At 41.4% G+C, this 26,861-nt stretch overlaps 1 protein-coding gene across 6 annotated transcripts; it reads right to left on the reverse strand.

Annotated features, from left to right (window-relative positions):
- fbxo30a (F-box protein 30a) lies at positions 1-26,047 on the reverse strand. Of its 6 annotated transcripts, XM_072558637.1 has the most exons (5): positions 25,966-26,047; positions 22,235-22,359; positions 14,632-16,771; positions 13,770-13,848; positions 2,836-3,016 (listed from the first exon to the last, which is right to left on the reverse strand). In XM_072558637.1, coding segments are annotated over exons 2-5 (2,256 nt in total). In that variant the 5' UTR covers positions 22,237-22,359; positions 25,966-26,047; the 3' UTR covers positions 2,836-2,981. The 6 variants fall into 6 exon arrangements, with proteins under 6 accessions (XP_072414702.1, XP_072414710.1, XP_072414720.1 ...); XM_072558601.1 differs by lacking the exon at positions 13,770-13,848 and having other exon boundaries at positions 1-3,016; XM_072558609.1 differs by lacking the exons at positions 13,770-13,848; positions 25,966-26,047 and adding an exon at positions 24,164-25,359 and having other exon boundaries at positions 1-3,016.
- Positions 26,048-26,861: the final 814 nt, after the last annotated feature.

Below are 26,861 nucleotides of genomic sequence, written 5' to 3' on the forward strand. Positions count from 1 at the left end.
TTTCAGTAGTTAATAAAAATGACAAGTTCTTTATTAGAATTCTTGTAGTTTAAAATGAAATCAAACATTTAGTACAAAAGCTCAATATCGTGCATCATTGAAAGACCAGCAGAGTGGGGAAGAGGTCCTCCCAACACAAACTCCTGCATAACTGAACCTCAGTGTTGAAAAGAGAAATCTACTTTTTTTACATTAATGTAGAGACTCCTTTGATCTTCATTGTGGTTTCAGAGAATTTTATGCAATCTTTCATTGCCTTTAATTCTCATATTTGAAAGCAGAAAATACACATGTTTCTGACAAGATTAAAAAAATACTAACTAATAATGTAATAATTAGATAGGAGTAGACCAGTGTAATGTTTAAGTGAATGGTAATGAATATGAACTCTGTTAGTGAAGCAAAGTTTCATTCCTGGAGCATAATAAAAACTATTGGAACCAAACATTTATTGGTAAATGAAGCAACTGCAGAAATGGGGGAAAGAGATCAAATGATCTTCAGTGGAACTGAGTGTATATTTGAAGTTGCAGCAACAAAATGCATTCATATTGAATAGAGTTTAATGAAGTTGTAATAAATGCAACATTTAATTGACATGTAGATATCGCCACACAAATTAAAACAAATACACAAGTGCACAACTTTAAATTATGCATTTTGTTGCATTGCTTTCTGGACTTAAATGCTTTGCATTTTTAGCATTTTTTTCTGCTTTCTTCTTCTGACAGGTTAAACATTCAGTATAAAGCATCCCACTGGTTCCATGCCCACAGCCAGGAACTCCCATTGATTTGAGTGCACAGCCAAAGGTGCTAGCTGCTTAGACATTCAGAAGCCAGGACAACTACTAGTTAGAACCCAAAGCCAAGGGCACCAGTTGGTTAGATACCCAGAGCCAAGGGCAGTCACTGGGTAGATACCTAGATCCTAGACACCTAGAACCAAGAGCAAGCAAACTGACACCGGCCTTTTATTTAATTTCTGGCGTCTATGATGTTCCACAAACATTACCCCTCCACAGCTCAAATAAATGGGAATCAAACATTTACCTGTGGCACAGTGCAAAACTCCCAAACACAGCAGCACCATTTCGAACAATAATTTTCATTGTGTTTACTGTGCTATACAATATTTGATTTTTACACCTGCTGCATCAACACAGGTCCCAATTTTTACATTTGGATCTCACTACCAGCCAATTCCATGTTGAAACTATACTACCATTTTCTTCTGAGAAGCCAGTAGAAAAACATTCAGGCAACAGATACTGATATCCAACAGATTCTCATTTCACATCACTTTACAAATGATTCAAAATTAAAATAAATTAATTAGTGTTCTTAAAGACCAGCTCAGAGTTTTCCCATATAGTTGTCTTAACATGTGCGAACTTGAAGCACATATTTTATATAGGTCTGTAAACAGATGTTAGCACTAAGCTACACACAGCATTTTCTTCAAAGTCTGTTTCATTTTAAACTTTAAGACAACACGTTAAGGGAAAACACAGTTAGACTCAAATTTCTACATTTAGCAGCAGTATTTTGTTTACAGCACAAGGGGAATCCATGAATATTCTGATAAACAAAGCCTTTAAAATTGGATAAACTAGCTTTCCACAACAATCCCGCACTCTTGATATCATTCCATCAGTGTTTTAAAATCAATAAAGTGCGGTGAAAAGGCATTACATTTGATTGTGAGATCACATCAACACATTACACGATCAGAGTTTTAAATGCCGAGGCTGAAGGTTAAGATATTCAAATCTATTTTTGGCGCTAAATGCGTAAACAAAAACACACACAATCACTCCCTTAATAAAGCATTCTAAAGTCGGAGGTACGAACCATATTAAAAAAAGTGAAACTAAAAAGTAAAAAGTTGCTTTGGTAACTGAGTGCTAAGCCTCCAAACTGATACCTGCTCCTTGCATCTGGGGGGAGTTTAGGTTCAGTAACGTGGATGGATTCACAAAGCACAGCCTTTCATTTGGCAGACTGAAACAGCCCTCTTAGATTTAGTTTCAAAGCAAGTTGCTCATTTCCCCATTCAACATCATAGGTAACACTCACAAAGGCAGAGAGTTAGGAAAGAGGAGAGGGTGAGAAACTATGTGAACAATGATGAATTTCAAATATTGGTGATCAAATTAATAAAATGAGGCTGTAAAACTAAAGTGCTAAAAGTGGCAAAATTGTACAGTGTGAATCCACTGCACTGCGGCATTTTTGCTTTTGATGAGTGTGAGGTATAGTATTGCTTTGCAGCAGCTAGCTTATTGATGTAACGCAGACAAATAATTCCTCTAACCTCAGAGTGAGCTCGAGCTGTGATTCAAAAAGACAAGAAGCATCTCGTTCATTATTCCACAAAAGTTGAGCATCTTTCTGAGTCACCAAGTAACGGCAGAACATTGCCGCATTTTGATGAGGATTTTGTCACAATCAATGTCTCTTTGTATCTACAACATTCACAATATGATTATTCTAGGTCTAGGGGTGGTGGGAAGAGGGGAGGGATGGAGGGTGAAGCTAGACATTTTTTTTCCCCAATAAAGGCCAGATCCATGCAAGAAAACTATATGTACAAATGGAAGACTCCAATAGGGGGAAGGTTTCGTCCACAAAAATATCCATCCATTCAATATGCCTGTCATCAAGGCGCTTTTCTTTGCCTTGAGCATGCCTGCACAGGTACTGTACTACAAAAATAAATCTCACATCAAAGCAAAATATATCATATACAAAGTGACAGACCACATTTAAGATTAGAATGTTTTGCAGTACATTGTCAGTGTCCAAACAGATTAAAGAACTGGTTTTAGGACAGAACGCAATGGACGGCCCGCTTTAGTAAGCTCCCGTGTCACACACATGCAAGGCAATGGGACAGCCTCCCCGGTCCTCTCTACTGTGTTGTAGCGACAGTATTTTAGATGATCAGCCATGCTGGCAATGTCTGCAAACTTCCACTCTTTAACTGTGCCGAAGGCAGTGCTGAATCGCCAGGCCTGAAAGACAGAAATGTCACATATTTCACAAAATGCTGTACAATTAACAGTCACGCTGGTGGGGGGGGAGGGGAAGAAGGACGAGGAGAAGGAGAAGAAAGGAGGCACTCAATAAGCAAGAGAACAAATACTTTGCATTTCTTCCAACTATTTTCTGTGCAATAGCAGAGTTGTACCACTGGCACTGATCGCCACAGCATCAAGTTTGTGTTTAACTTCAGAATCAAAAGATTAAATATGTGACCCATTAAAAGAAAAATAAGCTTCAAAGTGCAGTCAATTAGTCTACAGTCCATTAGACTTTGAGATCAATCCATCAGCCTACAATCTATTAGAGTATGAGCTTTATAAGAGGAAAAAAGGCAGTGGAGTTCATCACAATAAGAGATGGGGAACAGGAAGAAGCTCACTGCATTACATTTGAAAAGAAGTGCACTTCAAGAAACAATCCTGCAAAGCTGTGATATCTTAATATCCATTAATAGGAAAGTGAATGACAAGATAGCCATCGTTAACACAGCATATTGGACAACAACTTCTAGAGTCTGTACATATAATTAGGTGTGGAAATCCATAACTTATCTACATTAATCTGATCCTCTACAGATTTCACTAGAACTTGCCAGTACGCTCAGCATTGCCATGTGTGTAAGGATATGAAATTGCTGTACTACCCATCAGCAGTGGTGAGGGCACCTGTCTGACAGGCCACTAAGGAAAGCATGTTTTGCTATTTTTTTTAAAAACAACCATTCGCCTCCTTAATGTCCTAAGCTCCCTGGAGTACATGTTTAGAGAGCCTGACCTATTCTCAGACTGGTTAGGAAACATGATCAGGCAATGCAGCAGATCTGACAGGGTTGCTACTCTACTTTAAAAGAGTAATGAGCTGTTTTGATTACCTATAAAAATATTCTGAGATTGTTAGGACAAGATAGAGTTGGGAAATGAGAACAATGAAGTGCGATGTGCCACATTTTGGAAGGAAAAACACCAAATGGAAGATATGATTAGATTAGATTACTTAGTGTGGAAACAGGCCCTTCGGCCCAACAAGTCCACACCGCCCCGCCGAAGCGCAACCCACCCATACCCCTACATTTACCCCTTACCTAACACTACGGGCAATTGTAGCATGGCCAATTCACCTGACCTGCACATCTTTGGACTATGGGAGCAAACTCCACACAGTTAGTCGCCCGAGGCGGGAATTGAACCCGGGTCTCTGGTGCTGTGAGGCAGCATTGCTAACCACTGTGCCACCGTGCCGCCCATCACTGTGTCTGAAATGTCTGCACAAACTTACAGTTCCAACTAAATTAAGTGGGATCCTGCAAGTTCAGCATTCTTACAATATGCCCATTAGTTAGAATGCTTCCATCACATTTTAAATTGAAACATTCTTTGCTCTGTAATTTGCTGGCTGTTAACAGATAACAGCATAACAAAGATGCGCTTATATCAAATATAAAATTGCAAATTCATTGACTGCTTCCGCACATTGTACTTTTAAAAGACAGCTTTTAAAATGGCTGAAACAAATCTGCAGCATTGCATGATCATTATATCAGTGAGACAGAAGCAAAGATCTCTTGGAGATGCCAAGTATCTTCCAACCTCATCAAAATCCAGGATGGATCATTCAGGAATAAAAATTGGGGACATTCAAAAAATTAATCATCACAATATGAAAGAGAAGGATATGTGGGGGATCTAATTGAAACAAAGAATACTGAATGGCCTGACAGAGTAGATGTTGGGAAGATGTTGATAGTAGAGACTAAGACCCAAGGGCATAACCTTAGAGTAAAGGGAAGACCTTTTAGAATGGAAAGAAGGAGAAACTTCAGCCACAAAGTGACAAATCTATGGAATTCACTGCCACAGAAGGCTGTGGAGGCCAGATCATTGAGTATATTTTTGACTGAGATAGATAGGTTCTTGAGTATTAAGGGGATCAAGGTTACAGGGAGAACTGGGAGAATGGAGATTGAATGGCAAAGCAGACTTGATGGGTTGAATGGCCTAATTTGTGCTCCTATGTATTATGGAAAAAATGGCTAAAGGAAAACAAGTGACACGAGCTAGTCATCTATACCTTTTAGAATATGCATCCAAAATGGAGAGATAAATTATTTGTTATATATTTTGTGTAAGTATTTACATTTGGATTTGGTCCAGAATATGCAAAGTCTGTCTCTCTCTCTCTCTCTCTCACTCTAAAAGCTCTCAAATTTGAGCCTTGTTTGTGACTTGAACTACACACAAAACCAGCTCATTGCAAACAGAGAATTTTAAAGAAAGATTTGAAGATGAAAGAAAAAAATACACTATTGTAGAAAATGAGTTCTTCAGCTAAGAACCAAACATCAAGAGAATTGGTAATTTCTAACTGACTTTACTGCTTTTATCTGCATTTTTCTTACTTGGCCAAGTTTAACATCCAACAGTGTGAAGTCGGAGCTTGGTGTGTTTGAATGCATTAATATGAAGTAGGTCTTATTTGTACATAGTTAACATTTCTTAATTTTTTTTTAAGTCGGAATGAGTTTTTAAACAATAAAGCTTATTCCTACATGTTTAATTCAAGAATACCTCTCGGCTTACTTCTCACAAGAGTGCATGCATTAAAGTACTAATGAATTGACAATCACCCTTGTAAAAATTCAAAAATGTGTTGTGGTGAAATGATGGGAGGAAAAGTAGTAAGAGTAGAGAGAGTGGTGCGAGAAAACCACAGCAGGTCAGGCTTATACCTGAAACATCAATTCTCCTGCTCCTCAGATGCTGCCTCACCTGCTGTACTTTTCCAGCACCACACTCTCGACTCTGATCTCCAGCATCTGCAGTCCTCACTTTCTCCTAGGAATAGTAGTAAACCAGGCTCTTTTTCCTCACCTGATTGTAACAGCAACATGGTGATGGCAATGGACATCTGCATTCAACCAACAGTCTCTCTCCTTAATCAAGTCAGATTTAAGGATGGAGAAAGAGAGAGGAATCATAGAAGGAAACCAAATAAATTCTAATCAAAGCAGGTACAGAAAGAAAAATAGAGGGAAAGATTGCATTGACAGATAAAAGATGCAGAAAGGAAAAATAAAATGTAAAATGCTTAATTTTGAAGTTTAAAATGTTTAGCAAGTTACTGCCCTCAGGCATGAGATTCCACTTTAAACTATTCCTCTTCTAAACCAGCAAGTAGACATAACAGTGAAGACATTACAGTATTTACACAGAGATTCCAAACATTCCAATTCATCCAGGAGTATCTGGGTGCTCTTGTACATGAAATACTAAAAGGTACAACAGGTAATTAAGAAATTAAGTAATTAAAGAAGCCAAATGGAATTTGGGACTTTCTCATTAGTGGGGTTTGGAGTTTAAAAGAAGAGAAGTCCTGTTACAACTATATATGGTGTTGGCAAGGCCATCCCTGGAGATTTTTGACCCCTGTATTCAAAAAAAGGTGTACTAGCATTAAAGGCTGTTCAAGAGAGATTGACTGAGCTGATCCCTGGAATGAAGGGATTGACTTCTCGAACAGCTAAATAGGTTAGGCCTTTATTCATTAGTATTTAGAAGAATGGGGTGTGCGCGCGCGCGCGCGTGTGTGGGGGGTTGGGGGGAGAAGAGACAGATTCTGAGGAATCTTGAACTGAAGGACAATCACATAATAAGGAGGACACTCTGTTTGAAATGAGATTGAAGGAATTTCTTTGAGAATGTAGTGAATGTCTGGAATTCCCTATCCTCGAGAGTTGTGGAGGCTAGATTACTGGAGATATTTAATAAGGTGCAAGATAGATTTTTGAAATATTGGGAAATTGAGGGCTGACCGGAGCTGAGACAAAAGAAATGTTGATGCCTGGTTTGACCAACTATGTTAGATACCAGGGCAAGCTTGAGGGGATAAATGGGCTAGTCATGAGGGGATAAATGGACTATTAGTCTTAATTTTGGTAATGAATATGCAAATCCAGCAAGTTCTAAAATAATTAGGAAGGTTAAGGGCAAGATAGAGTCATAGATACAGCACAGAAACAGACCCTAACTCGTCCGTGCCAACTAGACATCCAAAATGAATCTAGCCTCAGTTGCCAGCAGTTGGCGCACATCATCCTCTGCGTGAAAATTTGGCCCTTTTAAATCTTTCCCCTCTCACATTAAACCAAGTCATCTAGTTTCGGACACCTTTACAATGGGAAAAAAAGACCTAGGCTATTCATCCTAACCATGCCCCTCATGATTTTATAGACTTCTACAAGACTCATCCCTCAGCCTCCAATGCTCCAGGAAAGAAAGTCCCAGTCTATTCAATCTTTCCCTGGAGTTCAAACACTCCAAGCCTGGCAACATCCTTGTAAATCTTTTCTGAACCCTTTCAAGTTTAACAACATCTTCCATATAGCAGGGAAACCCAGAATTTTATGCAGTAACCCAGAGTGGTCTCATCCCAACTCCTATTTTCAATTTTATGACCAACATAAGGCAAACATGCCAAACGCCATCTTGACCACCCTACCCATGACTCCACTTACAAGAAACTGTGAACCCTAGGTTTCTTTGTTCAACAACACTCCCCAGGACCCTACCACAGACTATATAAATCCTTCCCTTGTTTGCCTTCCCAAAATGCAACACCTCACATTTACCTAAATGAACTCCATCTGCCGCTCCTTGGCCCATCAGTCCATCTGACCAAGCACCATTATACTCATACCTTTTTCGCTGTTCACTACACAACCAATTTTTGTCAAGATTAGAGTGGTGTTGGAAAAGCACAGCAGGTCAGACAGCATCTGATGAGCAGGGAAAAAAACAAAAAAAAATTCGACATTCATCAGGGCTCCTGCCCAAAACATTGATTTTCCTGCTCATCGAATGCTGCCTGACCTGCTGTGCTTTTCCAGCACCATCTAATCTGGACTCTAATCTCTAGCACCTGCAGTCCTCACTTTTGCCACCAATTTGTGTGTCAGCTGCAAACTTACTAACCATACCTTATCTACTCACTTTCAAATCAGTTATATGAATCATAAAAAGCAGTGATTAGTCTGGATTAGGTAAAAAATAGCTCATTATAGTTGACATCTAATTTTTCTTAGAATCCTAAGCAGTAATCACAATATTGCTCCACGCTCTGCTTGCCAGTAACACCACCACTGGTCACAAGCCTCAGTCTAAAAAACAAACTTTCACCACCACCCTGTCTCTTACCTTCATGCCAATTTTGCATTCAATTGGCTAGCTCTCCCTATATTCCACGTGATCCAACCTTGCTAACCAGTCTACCATACAGAGTCTTGTCAAATGCCTTAAAGTCCATATAGGCAACATCTACTGTTCTGCCTTCTATCATCTTTGTCGCCTCTTCAAAAAAAAATTCAATCAAGTTAGTGAGTCACAATTTCCCCACACACAAAGCCATGCTGACTATCCCAAACTAATCCTTGCCTTTCCAAATACATGTAAAACTTGTCCTTCCAACAAATTATCTACCACTGACATCAGGCTCACCAGTCTATATAGTTCCCTGGTTTTTCCTTACCAACTTTCTTAAATAATGGCACATTAGCCAATTTCCACTCTTCTGACACCTCACACATGGCTGTGGATGGTATAAATATCTCAGCAAGGGACCCGGTAATCACTTCCCTAGCTTCCCACAAAGTTTAGGGAATACACCTAATGGGGTCCCAGGGATTTATCTACATGTAATATGGACACTTTTCAAGACATCATTATTTATTTCCCAAATTCTCTAGCTTCCATGTCTCTCTCCATAGTAAATACTAAACAGATACTTTGCACCAGTATCTCACCCATCTCCTGTGGTTCCACTTGTAGATGGCCTCGTTGATCTTTAAACGGGTCCTACTCTCTCCCTAGTTTCTCTTTTACCCTTAATGTATTTGTAGAACCTCTTTGGATTCTCCTCAACTCTATATGCCAAAGCTATGTCCCCTTTTTGCCCTCCGAAGTTTATTCCTCAAGGGGTGACTCAACTGTCTATACCAGACATATGCCTACTCCTTTTTCTTGACCAAGCCTCAATTTCTGTCGTCATTCAGCATTCCCCACACCTACCAGCTTTGCCCTTCACACTAACAGGAACATGCTATCTCATTTTTGAAGGTCTCTCACTTGCCCTTTACCTGCAAACAGCCTCTCTCAATCAACCTTTGAAAGTTCCTGCCTAATGCTATCAAAATTGGTCTTCCTTTAATGTTTAGATCCAATCTATTCCTTTTTCCAATCACTATTTTAAAATAGAATTATGATCACTTATCCTAAAGTGCACCCCCCCCCCCCCCCCCCACAACTGACATCCCAGTTACTAGCCCTGCCTTATTTCCCAAGGGAAGAAACGTTTTGCTCTTTCTCTAGTCCACTTATTGAACAATTAGGTTTTCCTGTATATACTTAAATTCCTCTCCATTCAAGCCCCAGTCTGTGTGGAAATCTTCATGTACATGCAGAGGACATAACTAAAGTATTAAACAAAAATTTTGCATCGGTCTTCAAAAAGACTGCAGATGATGTAAAGCTTACACAGAGAGGGAAGTTACAGACAAAAGAATTATAGCTGCAGATGTACTAAAAAGACTAAACAAATTTAAATATACAAGTAGTTTGATCCAGATAGAATGTATCCCAGGATGCTGAAAGAAGCAAAGATAGAAATAGCGGAGTTATTGTCACAATCTTTCAATTCTCATTGGATACAGAAGTATAAAAGGACTAGAGGATTGACAATATTACATCACTCTTTAAGAGGTACATATATCTCCTTGATAAAAGCAAATCAGCCTAACATCTCTGCTGAGGAAAAGTATGGAAAGCCATTTCAGGGTAGGTTAATAAAGGAAAATCAGCATTGATTAAAGAGAAATTGTGTCTGACTAACTTGATTAACTTTGAGGTAGTAAAAACATTAATAAATTAGTAAAGATTACAAGACATTCACCAAAGTATCAATTGAAAAATTATTAAGGAGCAGCACATAAAACGAAGAGGAATATGTTTACAAAATTGGCTCAATGATATGCCAGCACTTTCTGCTTCCTAGGGAAATTTTGCAGATTAGAAGGCAGTTTGCTGTGACCTTCCAAGAATCAATCTTGGTTCAACCTCTCAATTTTTATTTAAAATCTAGACTCAGGTATAGAGAGTATAATCAAGTTGGAAGCTCACATGAAAATAGTGATGATCAGGTTTACAGGCAGAATGATTAAATAGGCAGATGTACAGTACATAAAGGGAGTTCAGCTTTGCAGGGAAATTAGAAATTAGGACTGCTCTCTTCAGAACAGTGAAAATCTAGAAGTGACCAAATGAAGGTTATTGAGGTGAGATGTTTTGATAAGACCAGCAAGAGTACCTATTCTTTCTTGGGCATGAACCAATAACCAGAGGTTAAAGATTTATAATCATTGGCATAAAACATGGACGAAAAGGAGAAGAAATCTTTTCTATTCAGTGTTATCAGGGTTCAGAACATTCTACCTGAAAAAAGATGGTGGAACTTCATTCCACTTAAAACTTTGGAAGCAGGGTTCAAACTTTGAGGGATCTTGAGCTTTTCTCAAGGAATACTATTTGATATTCAGGAATTTTTTTTATTGTCACCAACTTATTTATTAAATGATGCAATCAGGTAGAAATATGACCACTGTACTAGTGATGATGTTTTTTTAAGAGTTTACTGCTTTACATAAATAAGATATAAATATAAAAACAGACCATATGTGCATGTGCACGTAACTTTGCATTTGCAAGCTATAAACTGATTATAAACAAATCGCCCATAATCCATTTCCAAAATAAAAATTCTAATTAGCTGGCCCAAGGTAACTCATTGGGATCAAGGCTCATATCTGCAGTCCCTTCTCAAAATTACTGCAAGCAATTAGCATTCTTTAGCATTATTTAGTTTTATTCTGTTAATTTCAAGTTTATTTTGCCACGAGAGAGAGAGATGGGCAGCATAGCTGAAGATTAATTAATTTTGGAATGCTCCAGCCAAGAGCCTGGACAAATATGACAGCAGGTAATATGCCATTTGGACTGTCAACTAATTATTTATTAAAGAATGATCCTGGTATTCAGTTTTAAATAGCCAGATATTATCATTTTAACAATAATGCTGCAGTTATCAAATTAAAAACAATTGTACACTGGAGCATCCAAAAACAGCACTACTCTTCAGCTAGGAGAAAGTGAGGACTGCAGATGCTGGAGATCAGAGCTGAAAAATGTGTTGCGGAAAAGCGCAGCAGGTCAGGCAGCAAAGGAGCAGGAGAATCGATGTTTCGGGCATAAGCCCTTCTTCAGGAATGAGGGATGTGTGCCAAGCAGGCCAAGATAAAAAGGTAGGGAAGAGGGACTTGGGGGAGGGGCAGTGGGAATGCAATAGGTGGAAGGAGGTTAAGGTCCTTCTTCAAAGACCGCAATTTCCCCTCAGACGTGGTTGACAATGCTATCCACCGCATCTCCTCCACTTCCCACTCCTCCGCCCTCTTATGCTGGCTTACACTGATTTTTTTTTAAAAGAAAAAAGTATTAAATATATTTTGCATTAATTTTAAGTTAATCTCATAATTCTTGTAACAATCCTGATGTAAACTCAATGGGAAACATAACTCTGAAAATGGACCAGTATCCCAAAACCTAATTCAAATATTTTTTCATAAGAATCACAATAAACATGGAAACTTAGATCACAGATAAGGGAAAATGGAGCCCTTATCCACTCCTTTTTGCTGTAATCCTTTAAATTCCTAACCCTAAAACACTTGTTCAACTCCCTCTTCAAATGATTTACATTATCAGCAACTACAGCAGAGGGCAGCCATAAAGGCAATAATAGGGCATTTCTGACACAGACTAGCACATTACATCTACTTACTTTGTGCTGATCTTAAGGTCAAAGTTGTCACATGCATTGCAGAAAACTCCATGCTATGTTGCAATTCCAGTTCTGAACTGGCAGCTAGTGCAGTCATTGGCCAGCAGGAAGTTGCGAAGTTTGCCTTTGGAGACTTTGATCTTTGCCATGAATCATCTTATATTGAGCAGCTTCCTGTCCATGTCATAACTGATTTTGATGTATTCTATGATGGCAATTCTAGCACCAGACATCATGGGGATGTGGAGGGGCGGGGGAGTGGATGCTGGAGAGAGTTTATTACAGCATGCAGTCCTGTTTGACTCTATTAATGATTGGGAATGGATCAGAAAACTCACCACCATCTACGACACATGCAGGAATACCATGTGTGGAGTGTCAAACCATTGGAAGGAATTTTCCAAGGCAACCAAATTGCTCCATTACCTTCATGGCTGACTGAGTCAAAGGGCTTTGGCAGATCAACAAGCATACTGTAAGAGGCTTATGTGATGTCCTTGCCATTTCTCCTGGAGCTGTCTAACTATAAACACTCAATCACAATGCTGACACCTGTCTTGTGTTATTTGCCCAAAAGAATGTCTTGGTCATTTAACTGCATTATGTGGCTCTGTAATCAGATTTTCAGTCACGTCTGTGTGCTACCATCAGTGGGGACTCATTTGTTGGGATGAATTCAGGGCAAAATGAGCAAACTTTCATCAGTCAATACACTTCATCTTTCATCACTACATTGCAAACCGTAACCTATATGAGATGTCATTTCGTGTATTCTACAAATCAACACAGCTCTCAGAAATAGCCAATGGAAAGAGGGGCAAAGCACTTTATCCATATTTTCAATCAGCCTTGGTCCATCAATAAAGCAATCAAATGGGTTACTATCAATGCTCTCTTTGATAACTCTTGCACACCATTATAAACAAATACAAATTATTCTTTGGTGTCAAATGTTCACCGAATTCTTTCAGTCTCTGTGGCACCCTGCATGATTACAAAGATGGCCATGTTGTTCCAGCAATACAAGTGAAAAGGAAGGCAATTTTGCAACCACTATGGAGGAGCCTCATGCCTCTTCACCACCAGAAAACTTTCACAAACATCCTCCTGAACCACTCAATAAGGACGTGCTGTCATTTAATGTGCAGTTTTAGAAAAGGCCAAGGAATCACTGAGACAGTGCTTGAAGTTAGAGAGTTCCAGGAGAAACGCCAAGCTTGGAACACAGAACTCTACATCACGTATGCTGACATGATCAAGACTTTTGACAATTAGCCAAGAGATTTTTAGAAGCTAATGGAGACATTCAATTGCCTGGAAAAATCCAATGCAATGGTTTGAAAGTTCCATGACTGTTTCTTTGTGGAGGTCATGAAGGATAGCAAGGTGTCTGATCCATTTCTAATTAGAAATGGAGTGAAACCAGGCTGCATGTTAACAGCAACTCTCTTTAGCATGTCTTCTTCCCTGTGTTTTCAATCATCATAGATTGAATCAACTAAAATCAGGCAACTAGAGAAATGCGCTAAAAGCTATAGATGTGGCCCAGTAGGTTATCATAGAATTGTACAATACAGAAAAGGCTCTTCAGTCCATCAGATTTGCATTGTCAAAAACTACTAAGCTTACATGATCCCACATAATATTCAAGGCTGTGGGTCAAATGCTATGACATTCAAGTACTCATCCAGGTACTTTTTAGAAGTATGAGGTTTCCCAGCACAACTATTCTCCCAAGTAGTGCATTCCAGATTCCCATCACCCATTGGCTGAAAAGAAAATGCCCAAAATACCTCTAATCCTCCTGCTTATCACATTAAAATTATACCTTTCATTACTCACCCTTCAACTGCTTTCTATGTACCCAGTCCATACCCCTCTTAATCTTGTGCACTTCAGTCAGGTCTCCTCTCAGTCTTCTCTGCTTTAAAGAAACAAACCAGAGCTTATCCAGATTCTCTTCATAGAGGAACAGCTCTATCACAGGCAACATCCTGCTGAATCTCTTCTGTACCTCCTCCAGTGCGATCACATCCTTCCTCTAAGTGTAGTGACCACACTGCACACAGTCCTCCAGCTGTGGCCTAACCAAAGTTCTTTACAGCTTCAACATAACCTTCCTGCTCTTGTAACCTGTGATACTATTATAGGCAAGTGTCCTGTATAGGTTCGCTATCATAGATCCCGTCCTGCCACCTTTAGGGATCTGCAGATTCCAATCAGCTCAAGACCCCTTTGTTCCTCTGAGCTTCCTAGCATCCCACCTTTTGAGTAGTTAAAAACCAGTGGATTAGAAATGAATTGCCCATTAAGCCATTGTGAAGGAGGTAAACGTCCCAGGTCTCTCAAAGCAAATGCAGGAAAGTTTGAATAACCTTCAAGAATCTAATGAATAGCCAAACACTTGTTGACCAGGTGGGAGAGTTGCCGTCAGCGCAGAAATGAAAATGTTCAGTTGGGTTTTGGTCCAACGTACCTGCTGTTGTGTTTTATTTTTAAAGTACAAATAATTAACTCAAAGTGCATATCTAGTGGTGTTTACCTCGTGCAGTAAAATTTCATTAAAAACAATTTTGCGGAATGATGTGGTTAACAGGGTATACAAAGTACTCTAACCTTAGCAGTCTCTATGGAGATTAAAACAATACTGTTTCTTAATTCTTATACAAAGTAAATCAAAAGTTAATAAAAGAAAAACACAAACCTTGCCTTTTGTTTTCCAAGAGGCCTTTCCATGAAGGTCTTGAATTTTTTCCCAAAGCAGGATGACCATTCCCCGAACCTGCAACAAACTGCTGCATACATCCCTCATTAAGTGTGACACTTCCGAGAGCTGAGACAAGCTGAACCCATCTAGAAATCCAGCAATGTGCTGCAAAATCTCAAAGGGCAGTTTGCTCAGTTGGTCAGCAGCCATTCCTGTGCTGGACAACCGACTCTCATGGGTTCCTAACAACATGGCCGGTACACATGGCTGGATTCCAAAAGACTTGAGATGGCGATCGTGAATAACTTTTGAACCCTGGGCAGAAGGGCAGAACCGTCTCTGAGAATAGGTACAGCCATAATAGGCCAAAGGGCATCGATGTTCCAACCACCCATTGAGGCCAGCATGAATGTCCCCGTGCACATTCTTAAAGTGAGAAGGAAACTCGTCTCTCCTGAAAAACTGACCACATACAAAAGTGAACATGGAGCGTTGCTTTGTTTGATATCTGGTCACACACTCCAAGACCAGGTCCAGCCCAAGTGTGTGGAAAGGACTCGGGTTCGATAGTTGAGGATTTGCGTGATCGCAAGCAGATGCGGAGGCTATCTCTCCGACTGTAGTATTGGTGGCTAATATGGCTGCTGGGAAGGAGAAAGTCTGTGTGCCCAAATCAACACGGTTTCCATCAACACTCCGGCTGTCTGAGATCCCTCTACCGCTGGGAGAGTCCCCCAAACAGAACAATAAAGCAGCTGTGATCAAATCAATTCCCTGTAATTCCAGAGGGTCATCATCAACTTCCAGATCTGATGTGTCAACTGCTTTGCTTTCTGTTTTCTTCCTATACCAATTCAAGTCCCCAAGATATGGCCTGCGCCCATTGTGACCTTCTAACAGTTTGAAAGTGGCAATTTTCTTCAGTGCCTGCCGCTCAGCAGATCTGTTGACTAACTTTCTCACTCCGCAGGGATCAGAAGGCAAGCAGTCCTCCCGAAAACTGTCTGGATGTAACAAACTTTCCACAGTAAGTAGCTGTGCAAACACAGGTAAGAAGTGATCAGGTTCCGAAGAATTTCCATCACAATCTATGTCATTTTCATGGCAAGAACCATTCATTATCTCTTCTGCTTGCTGATCACAATTGTACGACTCCATTCCCTCCTGACCCAGGGTGTAAGCATTCACATCTGCTTTGTGAAAACCATTGCATAAGGCACTTGTTTTTAGCTGAATACATCCATCCGTGCCATCATTTGCTTCAGTCACCATGCCAGATAATTCATGAAATCCATTTTCCTCCACACACAAGTTCCAATCCCTCCAAGGCGGATCATAAGCTACAGATTCACAGTGTGCGCCACCAACTGCTCCTCCTTCCGTTGTACTCTTGCAGGGATCATCATTGATCTCTGCAAAGTACGGTGATTTTGGTGCATCCTCCCCGACAACCTGGATACCCCCATTCCTTTCAGATCGCTCCTCCGATAGACTCCCATTTGAGAGCTCCCCATCTTTTGTAGCATTGTTCAAGAGGTCAAGGGCCACTGCTAAAGTCCTAGTCGTTTCAACTGTGGCTCGGTACAGTTCAGTGTAAGCGTCTTCGTTCACTGACAGCAAACTGCTAGAGGGGGGCTCATCCAGTGCTTCCATAGTCTCTGGGATCTGTTCTTCATTTTTGAACTGCTTGGGAGCTGAGTTCGAGGCAGTGGTCACAACTTTGAGTGATTCAAGAAGCATCCGCTGATCCTGAAGAGCTAAAGCCAAGTCCAACTGCTCTACTCCATCACCATCTTTGCTTAAACTTTCGTAGGATTTGCGGTCAGCATAGCTCACGGGCCAACGATTCCACTCCATTGTGCAGCATACCACACTGGCAGGACAAACCTCCAGATGTTCACTAATCTTGTTCCGTGCAATGATGAACGGGCATCCAAACGCACTATTTAAACATGGCACTCGCTCAAGAGGGCACAGTAGGCGATGTTCACCCACTTTGCATGAGTGAAAGACAGCTCCACACACCAGGGGGCAGCCAATCAAGTCACATGACACATTCATCTCTGGCCTAACCATGCAACGCCGGCTCACACAGTTCAAGCAGTGCAAATGCTGCTCCATTATGGCCTTTTCAGTCCTGGGGAAAGAAGTTCAATTAATAGTATTACAATTTACATCAGCATCATTAGAACAATTTCAGTAGATACCCAGGACCTGATCTTTGAGCCTGTTACACAGGAAAAGGCAAAGGCTACTCAGCCCTTGATACTGGAACTGGAGGCCAGTCAAAGCTGAAGCCTGTCAAAGGAACACAAGGATGCTATTCAACCTATCAAGCCTATCTCAGATAAACAGGATACCATTCAGACCATAGAGTCAAACACTGTCACTTCTGATCAAGCACTTTCCTCTGCCCACTGTCATGGTAATTATCTCAAGCCCATACATTCACCTTCCCAGCAACAGGAAAGGAAGTAAATGTTTATCACATCCTCTCCTCCCATCCCAAACACCACCACCCCGCTTCTTACCTCCCTCCCCCAGCCCCTCTCTCCCCACCACCCCCCCCCCACTCTCCCCAAAAGACCTCAGAGTCACTGTGCATTGCCTTCAAGCTTCAAATTACAATTCCTGGAGACTTTAGGGCAATACAAATAGAATGGCAACCCCTACTCAAGTCTATTGGCTCAAGGGTCATGGGTCATCTGTACCTTAACTTTACCTGCCTTAGTTCCAGAAACCTTAATACCTTTGCTAACAAAAAAAAGTTTGGAAATTTTGACCTGAAGCACTCATCCCAGCTACACTTGGAGGTTCAGTAGCTATTCCCTTCTTTTTGGGCAGGGGTTGGTACAGGGCAGTGTTTTTCAGATTTGCACAATCCTTTGTACGAAAGCGTTTCCTGACATCTCCCTCGAGGGACGTGCTCAAATTTATAAGTTCTGTTGCCTTGTTCTGGACATCCCACCAACCACCCCATCCAGAGGCAAAACTATTCTCTACTGATCCTTAACACTTCCTTACAAATCATCCTACGTCTTCACTGCAACTAGCCCCTTGATAAGCAGTGCAACCAGTACTTTTTCATTTAAAATAAAGTCAATCGGTGCAAGTTTAAAAACAAGTCTATTCTCTTCTCTTCCCCCATGCTATTGGCTTACCACTTGTCTTCATTAAGCATTTAATTTCCTCCCCTTATGTTCTCTTGTTCATGCTATTATTTTGCATTGTCCTATTCCTCAAGCCCAGTATTCTCTCTCCATCTGCCAACGACTTCTTTTTCCTTGCAGTCTTATTTGCTTTCCCTCCACTACGCTGCTAGCCATGTCTTGCAGGCAATGCCTTAGTGGGGCCCCACTCTACATCCTAATACGGTTTGAGTACCATTGGCCTCGACTGGAACTCCAGTATCCTGAAGGCAGAATTCCCTGCTCGCACAGTGTCCAAAAACAACAACCAGGGCTGTTAGCCTTCAAGGGCAAAAAAGAAAAGCACTAATGATTAACCTTGGATAGAGAACAAGGATTTCCACTAAGAACATAAAAACACAGAAGTGGGCCATGTGACACATTAAGCCAGTTTCACCATTCAATAAGATCGTCACTGCTGACTGTGGCTTTAACTTCACTGCCTGCCAGCCCATTATCCTCAACTTTGTAAATCAAAATCCTGTCTAACACTGCCTTAATGTTCAATGACCCAGTCTCCATTACTCTCAGGGTACACAATTCCAAAGATTAATTAACAATCTATGAGACAATTACCCATTTGTCTTCACCTTAAATGAGAGGACCCGGATTCTGAAATTTTGCTCTTGAGTTCTAGATTCCTCGACAACAGAAAACACTTTTATAAAACTACCCTTATGAGTCGCAGGTAGATAGGGTAGTGAAAGCGGCGTTTGGTATGCTTTCCTTTATTGGTCAGAGTACGGAGTATGGGAATTGGGAAATCATGTTGCAACTGTACAGGACATTGCTTAGGCCACTGTTGGAATATTGCGTGTAATTCAGGTCTCCTTCCTAACAGAAGGATGTTGTCAAATTTGAAAGGGTTCAGAAAAGATTTACAAGGATATTGCCAGGGTTGGAGGATTTGAGCTATAGTGAGAGGCTGAACAGGCTGGAGCCGTTTTCCCTGGAGTGTCGGAGGCTGATCAGTGACCTTGGAGGTTTATAAAATCATGAGGGGCATAGATAGGGTAAATAGACAATGTCTTTTCCCCGGGATGGGGGTGTCCAGAACTAGAGGGCGTAGGTTTAGGGCGAGAGCGAAAGATATTAAAAAAATGGCCCAAGGGGCAACTTGTTCACACACAGTAGTGCGTGTATAGAATGAGCTGCCGGACAAATTGGTGGAGGCCAGCACAATTACAACATTTAAAAGGCATTTGGATGGGTATACGTTTAGGAAGGGTTTGGAGCGATATGGGCCGGGTGCTGGTAAGTGGGACTAGATTGGGTTGGGATATCTGGACGAGTTGGACTGAAGGGTCTATTTCCATGTTGGACATCTATATGACTATCTCAACAAGATCATGTTATTCTTCTAAAATCAAGAGAGTATAGGCTGAATTTTTCCTCACAAGGTAAATTCTTCATCCGTGAATCATCCTAGTGGGCGGCACGGTGGTACAGTGGTTAGCACTGCTGCCGCACAGCACCAGAGACCCGGGTTCAATTCCCAGAGTTTGCATGTTCTCCCCGTGTCTGCGTGGGTTTCCTCCGGGTGCTCCAGTTTCCTCCCACAATCCAAAAATGTGCAGGTTAGGTGAATTGGCCATGCTAAATTGCGCGTAGTGTTAGGGGCAGGGGTAAATGTAGGGGAACGGGTCTGGGTGGGTTGCGCTTCAGCGGGTCGGTGTGGACTTGTTGGGCCGAAGGGCCTGTTTCCACACTAAGTAATCTAATCTAATCTTCTCTGAACCATTTCCAATTCCCACCTTAAATAATGAAGTCAGTGAACATAATATGCTAGGTACAGTTTCAACAATGTCCTGTACCACTGTGGTAAGATTATTTTTACCTTCTTTCCCCTTTCATTTAAAGCCAATATGCCACTTGTCTTGCTTATTTGCTATTTTCTGACTGATGTAAGAGGTCCAGAACACACTGTACTGCTGAATTCCGCAAGTTCTTTCTACTTAAATAGTAATCTACTTTTCTATTCTTCTCACCTTAGTAGACAACTCACATTTGATCTCCCTCTGCCTATTTTTTCCCAAAACACATCCCCTTGTAGACTGTGTCCTTCAAAGAATTTGCTTTCCTGCCTATCTTTGCATCAGCAGTAAATTCGGTCTCAATACACTCTCTTCATCCAAACCATTAACCTAGGTTGAAAATAGTTGAAGCACTGATCCTTTGGCACCCCACTAATTAGCTTTCCAATGTGAAAATTAGCCACTTAGATATCGAGATATACAGCACGGAAACAGACCCTTCAGTCCAACTTGTCCATGCTGACCAGATATTCTAAAATGAATCTAGTCTTATTTGCCAGCATTTGACCATATCCCTTCAAACCCTTCCTATTCATGCACCCATCCAGATGCTTACCTCAACTGTTTCCAACTGGTTAGCCAGTCATTTATCCATGCTAATATATTATTCCCAACACTCAGAGTAATTGTGAAGTAATTATGTGTACGACATCTGTTTTTCTCCATTACTATTGTTAAACCTGCTAAGATTCTTCAGAACTTTTTGTTTTTATTTCAAGCCTATATCCTGCTTTGTTTCCCTACAGTTGTGAACGGAGATATCGCTAAATGCTGGCAATGACTTGTCTGCATCCCCTGAATAACTGTCATAACCAACTACTGACCAAGAACTCTGCATTTTCTCCCAATTCTGGTCTCTTGCACATGCCCAATTTCCATAATTCCATTGATAACTGTAACTGCAGATGCCTATGCACCAAGCTTTCAAATTACCTCCCTAAACCTCTTCAGCTCACTTTCGTCCATTAAAATGCTCCTTAAGATCAAACTCTTTGAAATAGTATTAAAACTTTTCAAGAAACTTTACAAGCCTCGCAACATCTGTGAAAAGAAAACACAGTGTTAACATTTTTGACTCCAGTGACCCTTCTTCAGAAGAATTTCATTAAAACGAAGAGTTGCGGATACTGGGGATCGGAAACAAAAAAAAGGATTCTGAAACATAAACACAAATTACTGGAGAAACTCAGCAGGCAGGCAGCATCTATGGAGAGAAGATAGATGGACTCAAAGTGTTAATTCAGATATCTCTCCATAAATGCTGCCTACTAAGCTTCTCCAGGTTTTGTTTCAGATTTCCAGCATCTACTGTCCTTTGCTTAATAAAAGGGTTCTGAAGAAGTGTCACTGGACTCAAAATGTTAATGCTGGTTTATCTTCTTAGGCTCTGCCATTCCTGTTTTTGTTTAAGCATCAAACTTTGCCTAACTACCAAAGACATGAGAAATTTTCACATTAAAAAGGTACTGTATAAATAAAAGTAGTTACTTGCATCAGGAGACTGAACTGGCTGAAAACTATACTCATGATTCCATTAACGCCATCTCAATTCCAGTGTTTAAGGATTAACCTATTACAATGTCAATTTGTGAATATTTCTACTAGATCAATGTCACAAAGAAAGTCACAGTATAAACTGGGCTAACTAGTCAAAAGTTTTAAGAGACAACACTAAACATTCAGTCAATAAATGAGATGACAGCTGGTCTATAAGCATGCTGCCAATCTTTGTATTGCTGCTTATGGGATTTCATCTTCCTTTCTTTGGCTATTTGGCACTCAAAGTTCAATTAAATATTGTGGAAATTGGAAAATGTCTCTTTTGAAAGGAACTTTCATAATATAAACTTACTATTCCAAACCTGGATAATGTCAAAAAGGGAGCTCAATGAAGATAAGACTTGACCACACCCCTGAACTCTGCTTTCACCATGATTCATGTAATCAGATTCTTAAACAAAAGTCACCTCCATTTACTGCTGACTTTTTTGTATACTAAAACTCAATTATTACTTATAGTTCATAAAATCTCCATAAACAAATTGTGTATAATACTCTTGCGCAAATCATACATCCTCCACATAAAGCTGCAGCAGTTCCTCATTTATAAGCTGTGAGCATTGCAATATAATGTAGATAAAAACAATAGTGACAACAATTCTACTCCTAGAGACAAATAATCTTTCTTACAAAAATTACTGCCTATTTAAAACTCTATTTACTCAAAAAAATTCCCATGACTCAAAATATTCTCATGCAATGTTCAGTGATACAGTATTCAATTTACATAGTTTGGAAATACTCATTCAGTGCTATGTTTAACCATTACTAATAATCATCAGCTAAACAGTACACTCACTTTCTGCTAGATTGCAGGCTGAGTTGTATATGACATTATCTTAAAACAAGGGAAGAAGATAAAGAAAATCACAGTTTGCTCATCAACAACCATCAGACAGGCAAACTAGAAATTTCACAGGTCTCAGTACATTTCAAGCTGAAGCTCTGTTCCACCACTCCAGGCTCCTCAGGAAGGATGACCCAGGAATGTTAAACAATTCATGACCAGTGGGCAATAAACAGTCAAACCCAACTTACATGGACGTCTGCAGCTGAGGAAGAAAGTAGTCAACTGGTCCCAGCACAGAAAGGTGTTGAAGTCACGACCCATCTGCTTCTCGGGAGTCAAAATCAAGAGCAAAGGTGGTAAAATTTCTTCATCCCTTAGGACATCAAATTTTGAACAAGGGGTTTAAGGCAGAATATACACTTTGAGCTAGAAACTCAATATTCATTTCAAGGAAACTGGTTAGCAGTTGCCTGGAATGATTATATCGACAGCAAATGAATCAAACTAAAAAAAGAAGCATGTCACTTAGTTTATTATCCTTTCCTATCTTTCCAGAAAACAGTTGAGATTGAGTTAAGCAGAATTTGCTTCGAGTACAATATGCATGTTCACTTAGCTATGGAAATATAGCAGCTTCATGCTGCACAGCTGGCCTTATCACATCAAATGTTTCAATTCACTATCAAAAGGATAGCAAAAGCCAAGTGTCAATTACTTCAAGGAGGATTCTCTCAATCACCCTTCCTTCAGCACCAATCTCATGCACCCTCCTCCTCCCCAACACACACACTCTGGTGGCTACCCAGAAGTGTCAAAGCAGGTCAATCACAAACAGACTCATTTTACATCTCCTGGGTAATGGTGCCATATAATTAGATACTGGAAGAGAGGAGCACATTTCTGAAGGCCAGAAATTCAGACTACTGTAGGAATCCCTCTGCATCAATAAAATATCAGAGAGCCAAAACTTCTATCTAATGCTTCCCATACAACTTGCTTAACCATCCTCCTGTCACCTTCCCATTCCTGCAGAATACCGTATTCATTCTATGGAAAAGACTGAACTGGCAATCCCATTCTGGCACTTTCCCCTGCCACCGCAGGAACTGTAAAACCTGTGCCCACACCTCCTCCCTCACCTCTATCCAAGGCCCTAAAGGAGCCTTCCACATCCATCAAAGTTTCACCTGCACATCCACCAATATCATTTATTGTATCCGTTGCTCCCGATGTGGTCTCCTCTACATTGGGGAGACTGGGCACCTCCTAGCAGAGTGCTTTAGGGAACATCTCCGAGACACCCGCACCAATCAACCAAACCGCCCCGTGGCCCAACATTTCAACTCCCCCTCCCACTCTGCCGAGGACATGGAGGTCCTGGGCCTCCTTCGCCGCCGCTCCCTCACCACCAGACGCCTGGAGGAAGAACGCCTCATCTTCCGCCTCGGAACACTTCAACCCCAGGGCATCAATGTGGACTTCAACAGCTTCCTCATTTCCCCTTCCCCCACCTTATCCTAGTTTCAAACTTCCAGCTCACTTACTGTCTCCTTGACTTGTCCGACCTGCCTATCTTCTTTTCCACCTATCCACTCCACCCTCTTCTCTTTGACCTATCACCTTCATCTCCTCCCCCACTCACCCATTGTACTCTATGCTACTCTCTCCCCACCCCCACCCTCCTCTAGCTTATCTCTCCATGCTGCAGGGTCACTGCCTTTATTCCTGATGAAGGGCTTTTGCCCAAAACGTTGATTTCGCTGCTCGTTGGATGCTGCCTGAACTGCTGTGCTCTTAGCACCACTAATCCAGTAAAGAATATATTTACTGCCCTATCTTAAAGCCATTACTAATGTGCCCTCCCCCTTAATCTCTTTCGTTGATTGCATACCAGGATTATGGATATTGACTGAATGAATGATAACACATGGACGATACATATTGCACAGCTAACCATGTTGACTTGTTTAAAACAAGTCTCACATACTCTCACCACATACATTACAGCCTTCACATAATATAATATATAATTTTGCCCTTCATCCTTTTGTAGATCTTCTATCAATCATCCTTTCAAACAATCCTATTATAACTCTCAAATAACCTTCATAAACCCCACACTAACATCCTATTTAACCTTCAAGATATCAAGATCAGAAGTGCAAAACTTGACTTACTCTTGAGGCATTTGGATGGGTATATGAATAGGGAGGGTTTGGAGGGATATGGGCCGGGTGCTGGCAGGTGGGACTAGATTGGGTTGGGATATCTGGTCGGCATGGACGGTTGGACGGAAGGGTCTGTTTCCATGCTGTACATCTCTATGACTGTATAATAGGAGAAATACTTGCCCATGAGCCTGCTTTGCAACTCAGAAGAAATTGATCTGCTAACTTAACTTCACACTACCACCCATCCCCTTGTCTTTCAATTATCTGAAAGTTCAAAGGCTCTACAAATTTCAGCTTTGAATTATTACATGACTTGACTAATAATAGTGCTCTGGGTACAGAATTCCAAATATTCACAGGCTTCCAAGTCAAAAACATTTTCCATATCTCTGGCCAAAAGGCCAAATTGCTGACTATGGCCAGTGCGCCAGACTCCGCAGCTAGAGGAAGCAATCTTTCAACTTCAATGCAGTCAAGCCCCTTAAGGCTGATACACATTTTAATCAGATCATCATCACTATTAAATCACACAGTGTGAACAAATCCTATCCATAAACCTTGTGATATCCACTCCCTTTATGAACCATCACAATACCAAACCAACAGACTAATCCACATAATAAAAACAATGACTGCAGATGCTGGAAACCAGATTCTGGATTAGTGGTGAAATTTCAAAGCTCCTTGGATGCTGCCTGAACTGCTGTGCTCTTCCAGCACCACTAACTCATAATCCACATGATGCTCACTCCACACCTCAAAAAAATTACCTCATTGATAAACTTACATTTTCTCAGCCACAAATCACCCACAATATGTCTTTACCCCAACTAAAGTCCCTTCAGACCCTCCCCAACAGTATCAAAATTCCTTCTGCACATCTAATTTAACCCAAGACCCTTCCATTGTCATTAATGCCAAGATCCTTCACATTCCATTTAAACCTACCAAGACCCTTCCATTGCCATATACACTCCCCCAAAACCATTCCATCCCATTGAACCATCCAAGTCACATCCCAATAACCCCCAGCCTTCCCATCCCATTTAAGCCAAGATCCTTTTCACCCCATTTAATGCCCAAAATGCCATTCAAATTAACACCTCCTCCAGACCCTTCACATTCCAATTAAATGTCAAAATTCTTCACAGCCCATTTAAACCACCCCACAAACCCTTTCCATCTCCTTAAAGTCACCCAGAGATCTTTCTCATCCTTTACAACCCCCAGACCCCTCCCACCCAATTTAACCCAAGATCTTTCACGTCTCATTAAACCTCCCCTCCACCAAAGACCCTTCCCATTCGACACTCCAGAGCCTCGCCTTTCTGCTTAAACCCTTTACCCATCTAAAGCCCATCCTTAATTTCCACCCATAAAAATATCCAATAACTCTCCCCCTCTATTTAATGATCGGCCCCGGAAAGGTTTTTTTTTCCCCCACCCGCAGATTTCGCTCCCCTCGCCGTGGAGCTGATCTAGACACCTCCCGTCATTTCCTGGGGCCTAGGCCTCTGTTCGCGCGGTGGATTGAGCCCAGTGAGGGGACTTCGGTGGGTCCAAGCCTCCCCTCCCCGGGGGAGGGGGGAGGGGGGAGGGGGGAGGGGGGAGGGCAGGGGGCTGGGGCCGCTTTGGCCTCATTTTAAAGAGCAGCGTCAGGCCCAGTGGCAGGCCGCCAGGGCGGCCTGAGAAGCGCCTGACAGTAAACCGGGCCGTCCCCGCTGTGGGCCTACAACCAAACAAGGACCCCCCCGGGCCAGTTAATTAGGCAGCGTCATGCCACAGCCGCGGCTTCGACCTGCACTCACCCGAGACAGCAGACACTAACTTCACCAGCACCGCCGACTGAAGCCGAGCCCGACGACAAACCCCGCCCCAAGATGGGGGGCGGGGCAAGGGGAGAAGGCGGGGCTTTTAGAGGTGGAGCCGATGGTGAGGGAGGGGGCGCGGCCAATGACGTAAGTAGGCGGGGTCAGAGATGGGCCGCGCTAATAAGAGGGCGGAGTTAGAGAGTGGAGCGAGACAGCTGCTGCAGCTGGAGTAGAGACAGAACGTGGTCAAGTGTAGCAGTGGGCTCGGGCGGAATACCCTGTATTTCATAGTGTGTATTCTTATGTGATGAAAATTACATTGGACCTCAGCTGGATCTTGACATACATTTGGTGGTAATGTCTGGACTACAAAAAAAATGAAATAGAAGAAAAGGGGTGATTTTAATTTTTTCAGTAGTGTAGATGATGGGGTTTTATTTAGACCAATATGTTGAGAAGACAAGCAGGAGGCTGGAAGAACACAGCAAGCCAGGCAGCATCAGGAGTTAGAGAAGTCAATGTTTTGGGTGTAACACTTCTTTAGGACTGTAAGCCTTCTGCAATTTTTTTTGTCTCTAACTCAATATGTTGAGGAACCAACTAGAGAACAGGCTGTTAGGGTCATAGAGGTGGAAACAGACCCTTCAGTCCAACTTGGTCCAACCAGATATCTCAAATTAATTTAGTCCTATCTGCCAGTGTTTGGCCCATATCCCTCTAAACACTTCCTATTTGTAAGTCCATCTGATGCCTTTTAAATGTTGTAATAGTACCAGCCACCACCAATCCCTCTGGCAGCTCACTCCATAAACGCACCAGCCTCTGCATGAAAATTCTGTCCCTTAGGTCCCTTTTAAATCTTCCCCTCACCCTAAACCCTCTAAACTTTGGAC

Source organism: Chiloscyllium punctatum, chromosome 3, assembly GCF_047496795.1.
Source record: "Chiloscyllium punctatum isolate Juve2018m chromosome 3, sChiPun1.3, whole genome shotgun sequence".
Classification (NCBI taxonomy): domain Eukaryota; kingdom Metazoa; phylum Chordata; class Chondrichthyes; order Orectolobiformes; family Hemiscylliidae; genus Chiloscyllium; species Chiloscyllium punctatum.